At 33.1% G+C, this 20,519-nt stretch overlaps 2 protein-coding genes across 2 annotated transcripts; both read right to left on the bottom strand.

The window, feature by feature from the left end:
* Window positions 1-36: 36 nt before the first annotated feature.
* LOC142554808 (heat shock protein 90-6, mitochondrial-like) lies at window positions 37-8,744 on the bottom strand. The gene is made up of 20 exons (XM_075665489.1): window positions 8,527-8,744; window positions 7,631-7,822; window positions 7,480-7,553; window positions 7,055-7,180; window positions 6,884-6,977; window positions 6,724-6,807; window positions 6,467-6,610; window positions 6,260-6,373; window positions 5,340-5,399; window positions 5,161-5,235; window positions 4,973-5,077; window positions 4,577-4,717; window positions 4,403-4,495; window positions 4,224-4,301; window positions 3,812-4,066; window positions 3,625-3,727; window positions 2,952-3,126; window positions 2,746-2,851; window positions 2,566-2,655; window positions 37-432 (listed from the first exon to the last, which is right to left on the bottom strand). Exons 1-20 carry the CDS (start codon window positions 8,638-8,640, stop codon window positions 256-258), a joined length of 2,400 nt encoding a protein of 799 aa, XP_075521604.1. The 5' UTR covers window positions 8,641-8,744; the 3' UTR covers window positions 37-255.
* A 3,017-nt stretch (window positions 8,745-11,761) lies between these two features.
* LOC142554781 (uncharacterized) lies at window positions 11,762-15,458 on the bottom strand. The gene is made up of 3 exons (XM_075665460.1): window positions 15,114-15,458; window positions 13,527-13,719; window positions 11,762-12,169 (listed from the first exon to the last, which is right to left on the bottom strand). Exons 1-3 carry the CDS (start codon window positions 15,171-15,173, stop codon window positions 12,039-12,041), a joined length of 384 nt encoding a protein of 127 aa, XP_075521575.1. The 5' UTR covers window positions 15,174-15,458; the 3' UTR covers window positions 11,762-12,038.
* Window positions 15,459-20,519: the final 5,061 nt, after the last annotated feature.

Below are 20,519 nucleotides of genomic sequence, written 5' to 3'. Positions count from 1 at the left end.
TAGCTTTCTGGAAATTTGATGGGACCAAAAACCAGCAGTACCAAGTAATGTTTCAAAACCAAAAGCAAAATTGCGATGACAACTGCATGTCCTCGATGATTTATCCATCTCCACAGCGTAATAAACTAAAATAACATTAGTCCCCTAATTTAATCATATATTCCGCTAAAACGTTGACATGTTCACAATTTCAACTAGATCTAATGAATTGTATGTGGTGTACATAGGTGAAGAGATTACACCTCACCTCATTCATCATTTGTTACCACCGGCTTCAGCAGGATCGACCACTTCAGCCTCAATCGTCTCTGGGATATATGAAGCAGGGCTGACTTGCTGCTGAGACCCATCGTTGTATGTCCCCCACTTGCCTAAAAGAGCCATGTTCATCATCTCATAAATTTTTCCTCCAAACTGCGCTGGACTCTCGGGCTATTCCATTGAAAAAATTAAGTCAGTGCATTTGCAGATACCGTATAGCTGAAAGCATTAGCAAAGTTCAAGGATAAGATTAATTATTTCTCGGATACAAAATGTCACCGTTGTTGTTTGGAAAACTGGAATTCATGTGGGATATCGCATAAAATTGACCGCTCATATGCTCTGTCATAATACATAATAGCAGTCCTTTCTATGTCACTTGGGGTGCAACTATGTGCATAATATTGTATTATTGGATCATGTTGAATTATTTATGGAATCCACATGATGAGACCAAAATTATCCCAACAATTAAAGACTCCAGTGTATAATTAGAGTGTAACATGGAAAAACTTCACATTCCAAAAAGTTCTGGTTCGGTGATTAAAAGATTAGAGACGTCAATCTAACATACATATAAATATACGACTTCTAATTGTGAATTTTCCAATATACCCTTATTCATTTAATGAAGCAAATTAAATCAATAATTTTTTTGATGGGTTCTTTTATAATTTATTGTTTATCTTAAATGTCTTTGGATATTAATGCATATTGAATTTATCAATTTACCCATAATTTTTGTTTGTTGCTAACTAAAATTTGTTACTAAAATTAGTGTATTTCTTCATGGTTACTAATGAATATTTAATATTTATATCTTATCTTTTTTATTTTATAAATTGATTTAAGTAATAATTAAATAAATAGTTACTCAATAATTTAGTGATTTCATTTATGATTCATGATGTATTATGATAATATTTTAGATAATAATGTTTTTAAGATTAAAGTTTCTATTATTATATATTTTGTTATCAATTTTCAATTGCGTTCTAAACATAATACAAAGTATGGTTATATTAGCATTATTCTATTACGAAATCATCGTATATAATATATTGATTTGTTATCTTGCTTGTTCTTTTCAACCTATTAATTAATTTCTAATTATATATGCTGAAATTACATACATAAAAAACAATTTTTTCTCTTTTCTACGTATTAATTAATTTATCATTATATATGATGAATTTATATATATAAAAACTATTTTTCACATTTCAAAATAACAAAATTGTTATTTAATATTAATCACTTATTAAATTAACTAAGTTATGTTTACCAATTCATTGTGCATTATTCCTATGATTGCAACTTAATGAAGCATAAGTGATGACATAGAGTGGTCATCCTAACAATTAATCTTTGTGTTTAAATTATTATTATTAATTAAAACTACTTTGTGTTCGATGAAATTATTTTATTAGTGAGAATAAATTTGATTTAGAAAAATGATTTCTAAAATAATTGTTTATGTAAGGTATAACAATCCAAATGTGACGTTTAAGTTGTTTTACGATTTTAAAAGATTTTAATTAATGTTGCATCGTTACCCTGGTTATAACTTTTGGTAAATCGACAAATGCATGATCTTACAATTGGTATATATAAGAGTCAAAGTCATGAGATCGATTCTCATATATTGCAATTAGTGTAATTATTGGAGTGCAATAATTGTCCTTGTTGGATACGTCGATCGAATCATGACGATTGAGCTACTATACCGTTTAAAATATTTGAGTTGATGTGTAATATCTATTCTATAAAAGGAAAAAGTTAAACAAAATTCGCAAGGAGTTAAAAGTTAGCAAAAACACAATTGATATTTAACTTAATAACAAGTTTAGAGGTTTTATTTTAACATCATTATGATAATTTAGTTAATTAAGAGAATTTTATTTGACAATCACTATATGCACTCCATTTAAATACATTGAGATTTTGGTTTTAGTAAAATTTATTATTCTCTTAATTTTATTTATATTGTTTTTCATTGTGAATGATATTTGGATAAAAAATATCTTTGTTAATTTGAGAGAGCTGTCATTATGTTATAATCATACAAATTGGAAAATGTTAAATAAATAAGTGAATATATTTGATTTATCGTCATGGTTTATTTTTATTTATTGTGTTTTGATATATTTAGATTAATAAATACTCATAAACAAGATGTTATTCAAACGATTTTAAAAATTATCTAAATCTCGTTATTATATTTTTCATTATTAATCACCCACGTGCATCGCACGTGATCATTCCTAGTAAAGTAATAAAACGGAGTTTTGAATAAACACTCACTGTGAAACCGCTAGAAATTAAAGCTGTGTCATATAAAAGATCCACCGCCCTCAATGCTTCCTCGTCATTTGAGCCACTCTTGTATGCATTCTGTATCAGAAAAATGTGAAAAGTTAAAGTGAAAACAAATGGGTTGATTTTAACGAAGTCAACCTTTTTCTTGTTTACCGAGACACGTACATTTAGAGATTTGATGATTGGATGATCTGGATTGATTTCAAGAACTCTCCTGCTTCTCATAAATTCTAGACTCGTGGGATCACCAACAGTTTGGGCTTTCATCAGCCTGAGAATGAACAAAAAAACAGACAACATGAATGTGTGTGATAAATACACATAATTTACAAAAACTAACTTCTCCTGCCTTGGAGAAACTGGAAACTCACCTCTCCATATTGGCAGACCAGCCGAATTTCCCAGATGCAAGTACACAAGGTGACGTGCTTAGGCGATTCGAGATTTGAACACTAGCCACTTTGTCTCCCAAACGTTTTTTTATCCAGTCACAAGTCTGGCCAAACTCTTGCTTCATCTCCTTTTCCTTTTCCTCATTCTTATCACCTATATTAAATTGATACAGCATTCAGAAAACACACATGGATGGGACATCATGGACTAACATATCATTAGCCATAAGCCATAGATGAACGGATTAATCTACAACCACACAAAGCCACAAGAATCAACTTCTAAATATATCATCTAGAATCATCTCATCTTTCATTTCTTAAACTTAGCTGGTTAAAGCTGGTCAAAACACAAATCCAAGCAAACCAAGTAATTAGATGATTGTAGATAACTAAAAAGGCATCCTCAATGTGAATATAGGAATGGCTCAGCCAATTTAATGACTGGTACATACTGTATCCCTCCAATAACAGCAAATAATCCGAAAATTTGTGGTCAAGGATTTGGAGATAGTGCTACGAAAATTAAAAAAAATATAGGATTCAAGGCTCGCTCCACAAGCTAAAACATAGGAAACATGAAGTCTGAAAAGAAGTAAAAACAGGACTGAGAAACTAACAAATGCAAATGAGAAGGTCTAAACAAACTAACCCAGGTCTAAATCTTCTTTGCTAATGTCAGTAAAGTTTTTATCCTTGTATGTTTTGAGATTCTGGATGGCAATCTCGTCTATAGGATCCACTAGAAAGAGAACCTACATTAAACAAAAAAATAGATTTAGACAACCGAGCAGACGACAAATCACAACAAACAAATGGAATTCGTCAATATATCCCACTTCAATATCTTTTTCAACAAGTTTCTCCAAGAAGGGTGCATTCTTCGCACTAGCTACACTCTCAGCGGCAATGAAATAAATATCCTTCTGATCAGGTTTCATGTTCTCAACATACTCATCCAGGCTGATCATATCTTCCTCGCTTTGAGATGAGAAAAACCGTAGCAACGGAGCAATGCGCTTGTGGTTTTCACGATCTTCAATGCAGCCTAGCTTTAGGTGTTTGCCAAAATTTTCCCAAAACTTCACATAGTCCTACATATAAACCAGGATACTAGCTAAGCAAACCAAAACAGAAACACAGCCAACTATTTAGCAAAGATAGGTTATTCAGAAATACGTTTCAGAAGAAAGAAAAATCATTAAACCATAAAAATTTCTCATTAGAACAGTCAAGAAGTTAGAAACATACATCTTTATTCTCGCTCATAGTTATGCCCAGAATCATGTCAAATGCCTTGCGCACCAAACGCTTCTTCATAATGCGTACCTAAATCCAACAGATAAGCAAATTATGCAATAACCAACAGGTAAATTAAAATAGAGTACAGTACATCTACTAAAGAAAGATCATATATCTTGTTTACTTACAATACGACTTTCTTGGAGGATTTCTCGAGATACATTAAGTGGAAGGTCATTTGAATCGACAACACCTTTAATGAAGCTCAAATATCTTGGGAACTGATCAATATAGCATAATATAATTAGTCAGCATAAATTTCAGCATACAGTCCAGATTTATGAAGTTTGTTGTTTTCTCACCAGTTCCCCATCAAAGTCATCAGAAATGAACACACGCTTCACATAAAGCCTTATATTCTTTGTCTTGGGATTAACAATGTCATCCTTCCCTGTTGGTGCAATGGATGGCACATACAGTATAGATCTGAACTCAACTTCACCCTGAAGAAAAATAATGGACACAACAGAAATACATAATTGTGAACCAGCCAGACCAAAAAATTTGAGATATCTTGATCTATTTATAGTGCAAGAAAATCATATAGTGCTGAAGTCGCCAGGTCATACGACAAGGACATAATAATTAGTAAAGTGCTGGAGAAACAAATAAATTGAAGCATGCGAAAGTACAAAACCTATCATCAACATTAGGGACAAGCTACCACACTGTAAAGGAGCGTAAGAGTTAGAAATTACCTCCGTTGTAAAATGTGAAGATGCTAGAGGTTCCAAGTACTCGTTGAAGGTTTTCTTGTAAAACTCATTGTAATCCTCTGTAGAGACTTCCTTGGGACTACGAAGCTGCATAAAAAATAATGGTCATAATGTCATTTGGGGCAAAGCAGCTTTCACAAGGAATGTTGGAGAGAATTTCACAGGCTCACCCATATAGGCTGGGTCTCATTTGTAAGTTCCCAATCCCAATATCGTTCAACTACCGTCTTCGTTTTCTTCTTTTTCTGTTATATCGGGTTCAATAGAAGAGATTCACAGAGCGAATAGAGAATGATCAATTAATACCTGACAGTATACACAAAACAGAAAAGTCTTCAATCATCAGTACCTCAGTTTTCCCATCTAGCTCATTCTTATTGGCTTCTGCTGGGTCCTCATCAACCTCAACCTGCAACAGAGAAAATCTTAGAAGCACTCGGTAGGATTAATGCATATGCGGTCATCAAATAATCAACACACTATATAACAAATTATTAGCATCACTGCATCAGAATCTGAAACCTTACATTATGTCTCCAGAGCTATGTTGCATGGATACGGGTACGAGTATCGTATCGAATACGATACGGATACGGCGACACGTCAAATTTTGAAAATATAAGACACGATACGGCTAGGATTCGACAATCATTAAAATATATATAAATATTATATATATTTATATAAATTTGTATTGAAAAGTAAAAAATTATAGAGATAGAATGAAAGAGAGAAGAAGGGCGACACGATTGAATTGAGAGCCACTTGAGCAGAAATAGAATGAAAAAGACGGACAAATGTATTTAGTGATTTAAAAGCCCAGCCCAATTTATTTTAAATTATTTTCCTTTTAGTCCTTAGAAATTTTAATTTTTTTTAATTAACCCCTAAAACTTTTAAATATTAGCAATTTTGCCCAAACTCACGACGTATCCATGGCGTGTCCTCGCCGTGTCCAAAACGTATCCGGCTGGTCAACCCTAAACAAAGTCAACGACACGGATTTTGAGGTATCCGACACGCGTATCCACGTGTCGTATCCGTATCTGTGTCGTATCCGTATCTGATACTTCAAAAAAAACAATTTAAGGTATCCGTGCTACATTGCTCCAGAGATTACTTGTCAATTTAATAAGTTAACATTTTTGACAGTCTGCTTCAACTCAAGGAACTTTTTGAATTCTAATTTTTATGAAAGTTGCATCAAAATTAAAAAAGAAGATGGCAGGAAAGGTATCACCCAACTAGACTTAGAAAGAAAGGTTGTACCTCTTTAGTGTATCCTTTCTCCTCCCAAATATATATTGGGAAGGAAACAAACAAGGAATAGTTTTTCACAAGCTTCTGAATTCTTTCTGGATGAGCAAAACCTTTATCATCATGCTAACACACATGAGAAGAAGCATCAGGACAAGCTTGAGAGCAAAGTAGAAGCAAGTAAAGAAGCACTGCTCACCAAGACGTTGGTGCACCAACCTTGAGATATAAAGTGAGACGGGTTCCCCTAGTTAACAACTTAGAAGGATCGGTCTCCTCTCGGATGGTGTATGAGCTAGAGTTGGCTTCTCCTTCCCATACATATTGCTTATCAGATTTTGGGCTCTTTGATGAGACTTCGACCTGTGGATAAAAAATTAGTTATTTCTATCACATAGCAAATGAAACAAGAGAAAAAGGAGGAAAAGTGCCTCAGTATAAGACAAATAAAATAGTTTAGCCGAGAGAGTACACACCCGCTCAGAAACAAGGAAAGCCGAATAAAATCCCACACCAAACTGACCAATTAAATTGCTGTCGACGCCAGCATCCTTACCATCCTGTTAAAACAACGTGCCAAAGCTCTACTGAAAATATTAAGACGATACAATATATTTATCACCGAAAGAATCAAACCTTCAATGCTTTCAAAAACTTTGCAGTTCCACTTTGTGCAATTGTACCAAGGCAATCAACAAGTTCCTGGCGTGACATTCCAATGCCAGAATCTCTGCAGAGAAAAATGAGAAGTAGCATTCAGGAGATGAACAATACAGATTACAACATTACTGAGGATGAAAAACTCACGTGATTGTAATTATCCCATTATCTTTGTCAGTCTGGATCCGAATGTCAAGATCAACTCCATCCTTCAAAATCTGGGGTTCCGTAACACCAAGGAAGCGCAGCTTATCCAACGCATCACTTGCATTGCTATGGTTCAAACCAAGTTTATATTAAAAGATTATTGGGACCACATAAAGCACAGGCATTGGACAGGAATGACATGCTAGAGCTAGAAAACAATGTCTTAGTATGTAAGGAAATATTTACAAAGGCTGTGGAGTTTAAAAACTTTTTACCAAGAACCAAATGGCATTCCAAGTATGTAACAAAGAATAGATACAACAGGGGACAAGAAGCCCGACAAGCAGGTATTTGTAATTCCAATTTGAAATAAATGGATTTCAATAACAATCTTGACACTGTGTATACAGGCTTAAAAGACATGCCTGATAAGCTCCCGGAGGAACACATCTTTGTTGCTGTATAAACTGTTGACGATCAGGTCCATAAGACGGCTAACCTGCCACAAAACCAAAAAGATGAGAGGACATTTTACCAATTATATGACAACAGATCCATCAGTAAGGTGAAGTTTACCTCTGCTTGGTACTCAAATTTTTCAGCAGGTGGGCCAGTTGTATTGCCATCAGTTGCCGCAGCAGTCGACTCATATCGGTGGCCCATAACTGGACCACTTATAATGTTAAATGGCTTGGTAGCCGTAGCAATCATAGTGCTGCTACCATTACTTGAGAATGGGTGCCATTTCCTTGTAGTACTGCTCTCATACTGACCAGTTCAAAGAACAAAATAATTTAAAGAGAAGAAACAGCAAAAAAATAAAAGAGTTGGTTTATGATCAACGTGAGTCCAATAATCCTGCCCGTATGATAGAAAGAATAGGATAGCAAACAAAGAACTCACTTTCCACAGCATATAGATTATGGTACTTAACTTATTTTAGATTTTTGATATTAAACCCGCATTGCTCACAAAGAAAGTCTAACCTTTCACGATGACGAAATACAAAGTTCAGGTGCGCGAGCAAGATTTTACTCAACACATTGCAAATGAAAAATAATCCAAAAACTATTTTACCGGCCAAAGGGAAGATATGATATTCTCAACTTTTCACATGATGCCACACATTTTATCAGTGATTAAAAAAAATATTCTACGTAAGATTGCACTACATATTTGAAGACAACAAATAACTAAATCCAAATTAGTTAGTGAACTTTCTTTTTATTTCACGCATTATTCAGCACAGTTCCAGAAAGCTATATGCAAACCAGGTCGAAACAGTGGCCGTAACGGCAGTATAAAATCCACTCCATCGAAATGGTTTTCAATCCATCCAAGCGATTAAAAAAATTAAACTCCAACGATTAATCAACGTCACTACTGCTAGAACAATTGCAAAACATGAGGATTTGATAATCACAGGGTATAGATCAATTTCAAATGCGACAGCACAAGAGAAGCGGGGATACCGATGAATGCTCGACTGTATTAGAGGAAGAAAGAGGGGCAGTGACACCCCGGAGACCTCCGCCCCCGCTGCGCAGGATAGCCTTGGCAGAGCGCCTCGCCGTGAGCCGCAGCATTTTCTTCACGGTGATCGAATTTGAACTGTGGAAATGAAGGAAGGGTGTCCTGTCGAGTTGCTAATTTGGACTAGGGTTTTAGAAATGGTTTATGGGGTTTTAGAAGCTTCTGGAGTACACATTGCTTTTGTTTCAAGGGTAATTGTGTCATTTGATAAATGGTAGATTTAGTTTTAATATTTAAAAAAAAAACTAATTTTTTAGAAGACGAACATATGTTTTATAAATCATATATTTCCTAAAAAATCACAAATTGAATAAAAATTATTGATGATATATGAGTCATATGTTAAATTCATTTTATATCGGAAAAAAATAAAAAAAATTGAGTGGGAGGAGTGATTTGTTGACTTAAGTCTCGAATACAATATAAGATCTTAAATTTAAGAATTTGATATAATACGTGTTATAAATCATCAACAAAAAATCAAATTTAATATCATCTATGAACATATCAACCATTATGATCTAGAAATAACCAAAAATTAAACTAATAAAATGATATTTATTTGATTGTATGTATGGTAGGGAACAAAATTAATGTGTGAGCAAGTAGGGCAGAAAATTATTTCCTAATCCCGCTATTTTCTCAACCTTTTAATTGGCATATACAACTTAAAAAAATATACTAAAAAATAAAATAAAACAAGACATTCTTATTTGATATGATAAGATTGATTTGCAAGTTTTCTAATGTAATTTACATCCATATAATGTTGTCCCCCTTCCACAAGCAATTGCTAGAGGGAACCTCTGTAAGATTAAAATATCTATTTTCGGTATATTTATATAAGATATTCGGACAGACATTTATCTACGAAATAAAAAAAAAAAAAATTTACTGATTGATCCTACATTTTTTTGAAGTAATGTTCTTGCGAACATCTTATAAAAAACAAAAATCAAAAGTATTACACCTGATGTAATATAGACTTACCATAATGGTTGGGCTAGTGCACGGAAGATACTTATAATAAATTATCATGTATTTTATTTTTAAAATTCAAATTGTTGGGTTCTAATTTAATTAAGTTAGTGGGGTTTTAGCAGAATTGGAATTTGAATGAGAATCTGCACCATACACTTGATTATCAAAAAAAGAAAAGAAAGAAGAAGTCCTTGTCTTTGAATGATGAAATTCTCTCTCAACACTCATAAGTAAAATTTACTCAAATAATATAATTATATATTTTGCTTAAATTATCAATAAAATTTATCTTTAAAAAATGTGTACAATTCGATCAAGAAATGCTGCCTGCCCCCATTAATTTGCCTCATGCAGCATATTTTTGAATATACATCGATTAATTATCTTTAATTTCTTACACAAAAATCACAACTAGCTATAGACTTACATGATATCCATCCACTAAAGACGAAGAGAAGTATCAACAACATCAGGTTTCTCACAAAAACTTTGACTACTACCCCTTAGACCAGAAGGAAATCTCTCCTGATGTTGCCGTTTGATCTGCTGCATAATGTCGTCCTCGAAAAGTGCAGGATAGTTCATGTTTGATCGGAGTTCAAGAGCCAGAGGGTCCCGAAATGTCGTGCATAACCGATCATTCGGCGATGAAACAGCAGTACCCTTCACCTCAAACACCCTTGCAGCAGCTTGATCGTGGTGATGATCCTTTGGTCGAGGATACATGAATTTTTGGAATTTTCGTCTTTCTTCTCTCATCTCTTTCGTCTTCTGAAGTTGCTTGAATCGTTCTTGCAACAGAATAATGGAGGAACCCGCCATTGTTGGATTTCTTTTTTCCCTTCCCATGTTGTCTACTTCTCATAGGGTTATGTGTGCAACACTAACGCTTGTATGTGATACCATGAGTGCGTAGTATACATAGAGGAAGACTATACATATATAATGTATTTGGATATGTTTAACCGCAAAATCACAATTTTTTTAATAAATTTGTTTAGTTATTTATTCACTGTCATGGTTTTCGCCACTAAATTTTGATTGTTTTTGGTCTCCTAATTGATTCCAAGATGACGAAGGTAAGAGGACAATCCAAGAAGAAGTGATTGAGGACAAATGTAAATATATTGAAGGGTCGCTGCTTTGTGTATTCGAAGAACTTCCAAGAGGAAAATAGCGTTCAGCAAAAAAGGTTGGATGTGAATGGATTTTGCGAGTGGCAGCATGCGTTTAGTGGAATATAATTGGCGTCTATTGGCTTGTCTTTTTTGCACCCTTTGTACACTTCTTCAATAGTGTCAATTTTGTCGCCTAACGGCGGGTTGGTTGCATGGTTGTTTTCGAGTTATTGATTTTTCTAATCTAAACCAAGATGATTGACTTGCATTATTAGGCCATTAAATTAAATAGATAGACTTGTATACATGTGTCTCCATATGGGACTAAAACTTCATTTAACAACTACACGAATTGCTTCTAATTCCTAAGTCGGAAGACATGAGTGGATTTAAGTATTTTCATGAAAGGGAAATTTGATGCGAAAGGTTCATCCAATCTAAACCAAGATGATTGACTTGCATTATTAGGCCATTAAATTAAATAAATAGACTTGTATATATGTGTCTATGTATGAGACTAAAACTAACTTCATTCAGACAAAAACTTGTGTGAGACGGTTTCGCGGGTCGTATTTTGTGAGACGGATCTCTTGTTTGGGTCATCCATGAAAAAATATTACTTTTTATGCTAAGAGTATTACTTATTATTGTAAATATCGGTAAGATTGACCCGTCTCATAAATAGAGATTCGTGAGACCGTCTTACAAGAAACCTACTGATTCATTTTTAAGGACTACATGAATTGCTCCTAATTCCTAAGTCGAAGACATGAGTGGATTTAAGTATTTTGATGAAAGGGAAATTTGATGCTAAAGGTTCATCTAATGATGAATATTTACAAGGTTTTCAAATATTCCTTCACATTACATATAATTCAAGAAATAGTAGCAACACTTCGGAAACTATTAACAGCGTGACAACATGATTGTAATCTGCTGGCCAGAGCGTTTGAACAACGGGGTATAGAAGCATCTTTCTCAGCTCTAACAGTAAATATCAAAGTTACTAATACAACTCCTCTCAAAAAAGACATTGGAGTTCACTCCTCCAAGCTATGTAAAACGCAATTGCAGATACAACTTTAAACTGATCGATTTACAACTTTAACCGAAAGAACCAGATCCAACATCTTCTACGTACATTCTGTCACTATACCAAATCACAAACGAAAGACAAACTATAATAAATCAAGAAAAGTTTCTCTGGCGACGAACCAACAGGAAACATTAGTTACAATAGCTTAGCAGCATCCAATATTATACCGAAACATATATTATTTTATATAGATATATAGATATAGTTTTCCAAATGGAGTGAATATCAAAATTACATTCTCACGGATGATTCTACGTCAAGGTTCCAGTTTCAATGAAACAACCCGTGACTGCCTGTTACGTTTTGCAGACTTAACGAAAACTACAGAAAGACAAGATGGTGCCCACCACGGCCGGTGTACCTTTTGCTCCCCTTTCAAGCAAGCCACTGTTGCATGATTACAGCCGGTAAATATTCGCTATCTGATCTTACAGAGAGAAGGTAAAGAGAAGGTCTAAAATCAACATGGAAGGTCAATGCACTAGGACATGAATCCATAACCGTATTTAATATTAACAAAAAACAAAACAAGGATAATACCAAAACAGAATGTTGAAGAAACAAGTAAAATAAGCACAGATGAAATAGGATGCCAAAACGGCTTTTCATATCAGTTTATTATATTGATTCATCATACGTCCTTAAAAATGGACTCCCTCTTTAAAAAAGGCCATCTGTCCATCTCCACCACAAGGCTGATAAGTGCTAACATCACACCATTTGACACTCTTTAAAACCTCAAAGAACTTAAATCAATCCTTAGGAGAGAATAATCTGATTCTAAATCTCATGAGTGTCACACATGACTTTGCTATGGCATATGATTTCTCAATGATAATCCTAGTGTACTCTCCCTTCTTTCCTCCCTTTTAACAAATTCATATGCTAGATGAGATGATAACAACCTAAAAGCAAGGGGCCATGATGATAGCTTCAATTGTTTAAACTTGTTGGTCATACAACTAGCATGTTGAGAAAAACGTCAATGTTATTTTTATGGTTTTGTTTTGATAGGTGATGGTCATGGTCGCTATTTCTAGCATGTTGAGAACAACGTCAATGTTATTTTTTATGGTTTTGTTCTGATAGGTGATGGTTTTGGTCGCTATTCCTAGTTTACTAGCTGTGGCTGAATGAGATCAAACAGGATGCAAATACATCTTTTTTTCTTTTTGTAACCAAAAAATAAATGTTCAATTGAGCGATGTAAGACCATGACAAATTCGCACTTTAAACGAGGAAGAGGGAGACCAAAGAATACTTGGCTACCAATGAAAAATTAGATATAAATGGGGTTATAGTTGGGAATAGAGCACCATGGCATAGGACGATCCATAACCGACTCCACTTAGTGGGATAAAGGCTGCTTGTTGCTGTAACCTAGAAATAAACGAAAAAAATGCCTTCCTTTTGGGAACGGAGGAATACAGATCCATGCAAGTCAATGTGGAACAAAGTTGCTCTAAACGAAAGAGCACAATGAATATCTTTGTCGCATTACTAGTGTGAGGACGGACAGGCGCATAAACACTATGCATTAAAACTTCTTCAGCCAATAGTTCAACCAGGCAGACAGTGGCTATCACATTCAAAGTGATGCTGGGACAAAAATTAAAGTTCTTTAATCCATGATGAAGACAAATAAAAAACTTAAAGGAAACCTTAATTTGCAAGTACGTAACTGATTGCAGCTTAACATTACAGTTTACTCATAGTAAAATTCAGTGAGAGAAGGATAAGAAACCTTTTATTCTTCTCAGCTCCTTGCACAAGGTTATGAAGTCTCCCCATTTCATGTGGCACTTCCTTATGAACCGGAGTATCTGTTCAGTTGTAAACATCGACATACCTTCCAAATATTCTCCATTGACCCCATTTTCTTTGAAAATTTGGCGATAGCTACCGAGATGTATCTCTTCCAGCCACAATCCGACATCCTGCAAGAAAGTGAGAAATCAATAAGATTGTAAGTTGATCGATCCAAATTTTCTCCAACAATTATTTGCTATCCTCAATTTTCTTCTTGGGTTCTTTTGACTATGTTTGCAGCAGAGTGACTAAACTTTCCTTGTATTCCATCTCTCAAGAGTTTGAACATCCTCAAAAACTTAAATTGCGATGCTAACTTCAGATGTTAGGGCGACTTACAAAATAAAACTTAATTTTTCAAATGTATGAACAATTATAGGTTGTTATACCTGAAACCAAAAGAGGACAAAAACATTAGCATAAAAACATGTAAACAGGTAAAATAATGATCAATGAGGTGAGATACTGATACACCACAGAGAAAAGCATGCAGGGGTCTTCCATTATCTGTATTTCATTATTGTTCTTATTATTCTAACCGAGGTTATGATAGGGTTCTTGTTTAGAGTTAATCAGAATTCCGTCCAAATTTTTGAATCAATCTCCAGAAACTCCACCACAGTCATCCAAAAAGTCAATTACAGATAATGACCAAGGAAGAACTTGCAAACATTGATAAATATAATCAAAAGAAAGCACATTTTAACAAACGACATATATCTGTTTAAGTTCTGGATGCAAAAGCGTCAATAATTAATTTCAAGTGATTATGGTAACATTTAAATAATGGACAAATATTAAATTCTTAAAGTGCCAACTAGAGATTTAATTTAAAACCTTATCTATCATCTTCTAGCAACCCGCTAAATAAGTACGTGTCAGTGGAGTTTATTTGGTTTGATTAAAACGAGCTAAACCTACTTAGTACAAGAAGCTTAATCAACTTGTCAAATTTATATTTCACTCAGAAATACAATTGTAGTATTTCCCTCCCTAATAAGATTCGGACTCCTTTGATTCAGGTTGCAAATTTTCCACTGGGACCCAAAAAAATATTCCTTTTCATCAATATATATCTGAAAACATAAGACGTCCATCAACAATATGCAGCTCCGCCCCTGTTTGACTCTAAACATTTTTAAAAACACTCAGGACGCAAACTTTACAGTATCTAATCATATATTGCAGATAAAATATAACATTCATGAAAATTCAAAAATACCCCTGGATTGAGTTCTTAATTATCAAAAGAAGAAATACAATTGCAACTGAAAACTGGGAAGTCACAAAAGTCCTTCAATGTGAAAAGAACACCTTTTCGCATATCTTTTTCAACCAAATTCGGAAAAATGTCACAGTATAAAAAATACTACAATCAAGAAACTCGTTCGCTCCAAAAAAGTCATACAATAAAATTCAAATCTGAAATAGTACAAGATCCAAAAAATAATATGAGATCACAATTCAGAAAAACCATAAGACATTAAATTACATGCTAAAGTATATGACAAAAACGAATTACCTCAACAGTCCAGATGAAGAAATCAAGAGGCTCCGGCGGCTTCTCTTTATCCTTACCCATCACTGAAATCACAAACTCGAACTCTTTTTGGACGTTAAAAACCCAAAAAAAAACCCGAAAATCACGATCAATAAAAAACTGCGAGCATTTTATTCCTTATGATCTGACAATGATCCTGTATGCGTAGTAAGTGATAAAATAGTTGATTCCAATAATTGCTTTAGCACAAAAAAACGAGCCCTAAATTTATCGTGTGATTAAAGGGTTGTGATTGTTTGATGCATTAGCTCGAGAGTGCGGCAATCTATTATTGCTCGTGTATAAAGAGAAGCAAAGAGGGGTGGGGTTCTCTTTCTAGATGGGGGCCACATTTGCCACTAAAATAATTTAGTTTAAATTCAATCAATTAATAACTTTTCGGAATTAAAAATTATATATCTGTTATAAAATTATACGCAAAATAAAAAAATATTTTTAAGTTTTTGTTTTGTTTCCTCGCGAATTTATATTTGTGAGATCTGTTAAATTTGATTTATATTTATATTAAAAAATCATATTTTTTCATAAGTTAGTTGTATCATGCCAAATATCCCAAAAATTAACTGGCAAAAACTTATGTGAGACGGTTTCATGGGTCGTATTTTGTGAGACGGATCTCTAATTTAGGTCATCCATGAAAAAATATTACTTTTTATGCTAAGAGTATTACTTTTTATTGTGAATATCGGTAGGATTGACCCGTCTTACAGATAAAAATTCGTGAGACCGTCTCACAAGAGACCTACTCAAATTGACATGTAAGATGATGTGATATGAGTTTGACAAAAAACTTTTGTGAGATGGTCTCACGAGTCGTATTTTGTGAGACAGATCTCTTATTTGAGTCATCCGTGAAAAATATTACTTTTAATGTTAAGAGTATTACTTTTTATTGTGAATATCGGTAGGGTTAACCCGTCTCACAGATAAAAATTCGTGGAACTCTCTCACAAGAGACTACTTTGTGAGTTTCTATGTATTTAAATATCTTGTGATTGTGAATGAGCCACGTGATGGATTTAATGGTCTACTCTCGTCTTTCAATCGAATATTTATTGGCAAGAATTATAGTGGATTTTTATTACCGGCCCAGTTTTAATGATTTGGACCACATATATGAGATGGCCCAACTAAAAAAATGATTTGGACCACATTTAAGAGACGGCCCAACTGAAAACTTCTCTTCTCCATAAATCTTGGGGAAAATACAGGTGGTCTTTTGTTTTGTTCTATGCTTTTTTGGGAAGAAGGATCGACTAAAATTGGTCGATATTCACGTGATGTAATGATATAAACCTCTTGCTAAATTTATAGAGTAGGTATCTTGTGACACGGTCTCACGAATCTTTATCTGTGAGATGATATCCTATACATTTGGAGTTGATGGAGGGAGCCTTTTAAATAAAATACGAGGGTAAAGAAGATTCATATTCGAAACAATCTCACTAAAAATCGATTATGGTTTTGTTTCGTATGTAGTTGTAATGAATTCTAGATGATTATATAAATTAAAGTTTTAAAATCAAAATTTTTAAATCGAATCTACCACTTGTTTTTTTTTTTTTTTAAGAAAAAATTATACCAAGTTTGGACAGTCATATATACCAAAATGACTTTGAAAATAGACTTGGCGATGCCTCTGGTCGCCTAAACCCGAGGAAACAAAGAAGAATATGAAGTAAAAGAAGTGAAATGGGGTCCCTACCCAACCATACAACCACCAAACAAAAGATGTTTTGTTGGTAAAACTTTGTCCAACTTTTGAGATTACAATCAGACAAAAACAATAGGTAACCAACCACATATATATAATATCTAATTGAGTACATAAGCCCATGTTACGCCTGAATTAATATTTTTTTTACAAGTTTTAATATATCATGTTTAATTTATCGTTTGAATTCAAAATAAAAATATATGAAGTCCAACGGATGATCGGTTAAATAAATTGTATTGAAACATAAAAAGAACGTTACTCTAAGTATAATATAGATAAACTCTTCTTTTAAAACTTTCAATTTTAGACAAAATTTAGACTGCACTCCAATATGTTAGGTTAGATTTGGTTTTTGCAATACTGGTTTTATTTATTTATTAGAACCACACCAAGACATGAATTGTTATTGGAAAAAGCCAACAACTTTTGTCAGTCTTGGTGACATTGAAGGAACAGAAAAGTCAGGTTGCCAGTGTTCTTCTTCCACGGTATTTCCCCCCGACTTTTTGAATTTGGTCACATCTGACTGATTTATTCATATTATTAAAGTTTTAAATTTGAAGTCTTTGGGAGAACACCGAGATTTAAAAAAAACATCAAGTAACAAAATTTCAAATTTCAAATTTCAACTGGGTAAAAATACCTGGATATATAGAATATCATTGAATATATGATGAAACATTCAAAATTTCAGTTTTAACAGGGTAATTAATATAATTATTGGTTATTTGAATGATAATTGCTAAAAAGGCCACTTTGTGACAAGGCATGGCCTACATAAGAAGGAAATTATAGAAATTATAACATGTTAAAATAGCACAGGCATGCGAGTGTATATATCTTGTTCATGATTGATGTGACATTCATTTATTGGATGTGATGAAATATGTAAAAATATACATTTAATACGATAATATCACCTCAATGATGGACGCGATTGTGGACAACATAACAAATATGTGTGTGTGTATGTGTGTGTTTTCTAGATAATGTAAGTTCATTACGTTATTAATTGTTGATTATTTGGTGACTTTGGCATAAATTTTTAATCTCTCTCTTTATTGTATTGATTAATTAAAAGTATTTTTTAAAAGAATAATAATCATGCAGAATAAAGCATAATGTATGTTTTCCAAACTATATATATATATATGCCTATTGGATATGTCTAATAATAATTACAATAATAATAATATTTAGTGTCACTCATGTTTATCGTCATTGATTATCATAAGTGCTAAGGTGATCTCGAATCTATTATATATAAGTAAAATATGTTATGTTAAATTAAATTAAATATAGCAACACTTTATAAATTGCAAGTACAAAAACTTGTGATAACTTTGTGTCTTATTGGGACAAATGCAGTGCATTATAGGCGTGTAAAGTGGGATTCTCGAGTGATCACATCTCAATTTACAGAGCTTTGTCCCCACTTTTGCCGTGTGGGTGGGTCACTTCTTCGATTACAATTTTATACCGAATTCTCATCTTTACCCTTGCAAATTTATTTATTTTTATTAATGACCATCAATAACAAAATTTTGATTGAATTTATCAGATTACAGCATGTTGATTGTAAATACAACCTTTTTTGTTATCCAAGATCTCTTTATCATCCCTGCTCCAATTCTCGTTTTTCCTCGATCGGGATTCTCCATCCATGTCCCTCTAAGGACTAAGTCATTATCCATTTCATATATTCGAAATTTTACTTGAAAAATCATCATCCCTGCAAAAATATATATTAATCATCATTTCAACCGTACATATTATATATAGATAATATAAGTATTTTGTGGTGGGGATTGCAATCCATCACAGTCTCACATCCACTACTAGAAATTTGAGTTTTCTTCGAATCTGTACTCGATAAATGACCTCAAACTTGCCCCGTTCGGGGATGGCACCCACATGTGAATTTACCATACCTATGCAAGGGATGTCATGGGTCAGTTCGGGATCTGAATTATCCGACCCGAATACTCATCACTAACTACATCGGTTAGAAGACATCTCTAACATTGAAATATGTTTATGCATTATTACATAACAAAAGGAGGTGACAAATTGTAAATGCAATTTTTGTGTACGTAATGGATATTAGTTATCTGTAACTATATTAGTTTTGTATAATACAATAGAATTAATTGAATCGTGCATGTTTTTATAATTCATTTTTGTCCATATATATGAAGTTGGAGGAGTTAGTTTAGAAATAATACACAAATGAGTAGGTCTCTTGTGAGATGGTCTCACGAATATTTATCTGTGAGATGGGTCAACCCTACCGTCTCACCAAGTTTTTGTCTACACAAATTTCATCTTTTTATGTATTGGTATCTCTTGATAGATACTCTGTCCTTCCACGATTTAGACTTGTATGTGTTTTCACATAAATTAAAAAAAAAAAAGTGTTCGGAAAGGTAATTTTTATAAAACAATTTTTTATTTTACCCTTATTTAACAAAAATTTTAATGGGATAAAAAATGTATACAAGTAGTTAATGATATTAATTTAATATGGGTAAATTTATAAAAAGAATATGAAAGATAACATTAAATATGAAAACTTGACTATATAGAAAAAAGAAATGTAGCCTAAATAAATAGTAGGGAGCACTAATTATTTTGGCTATGTATCAAATGTGAGGAATAAACGTTCTAAAAAATGCTCTTAGGGTCCTTAGCTTTCGATAAAAATATATTACTAACAAAGACTCCACGTGGTTTACGTAAATACATAACTCATAAATGCGCTTTTAATGCTATTCCATTTAAATTATTAGCTAATAATTAATTAATTAAGGAGCCGAATTTTCTTTAGATTGGAATTTGGCAACGTGTGGAAAGCATATTAAATTTGAAATTAAAACAATAATACTTTGTTATTTTATTTCGTGTTTTTATATATAAAAACAAATAACACGAGTAGTTTAGTTGTTAACGTGCAAAAACATTGTAGTTGAGGTTTTTTCTCGTGAAGCAACATTTTACGGTAGAAGAAAATGGTGAAATACTGTATTTTTTATATATACGAGTAATACTAAATATACATAAATATATCGATGCATCGATATTTACAACTATTACGTATACACCGACAAAATCAATTAAAAAAATTAATATCTCTATATCACCATATTGTTGAGGCGTTGAGAGAACATGAGTTGTTTTTTTAAAACAGAAACAAAACAAAAACAAAAACGAAAATATACTAGTTTTCTTCCTTACCCTCGAGTTTGTTTTATATAAAGAGTAACATCAAACTTATACCATATTTATTAGTCTATAAATTCTGGTAATTTCTCTTTAACTTCTTTCCCTAGATGTGAGGAATTCGTAGTTATTATTTTACGATGTACATTAGATCAATCTCTAACTAATATCATAGTCTACAAACTTCGCTAGTCAGATAAAAATTGCACTGAGCAAGCCATGTGCAACAGACTATCCAGAAAATGTGTTTGCAGAAGAAATCGAAAACATGACATTATGTCAAACATTCATCTACCTCACTAACTCGTACACCTATGTGTAAGATTAGGCTAATTTTTAGGGAGGATTCCATATAATTTTTTTGATTAAATATAAAAATATTGCATACGAGCTCATAATTAAATACATATAATTTTCACTGATATCCAATT

Source organism: Primulina tabacum, chromosome 1, assembly GCF_025594145.1.
Source record: "Primulina tabacum isolate GXHZ01 chromosome 1, ASM2559414v2, whole genome shotgun sequence".
Classification (NCBI taxonomy): Eukaryota; Viridiplantae; Streptophyta; class Magnoliopsida; order Lamiales; family Gesneriaceae; genus Primulina; species Primulina tabacum.
This window is presented reverse-complemented; position numbering and strand designations above follow the sequence as displayed.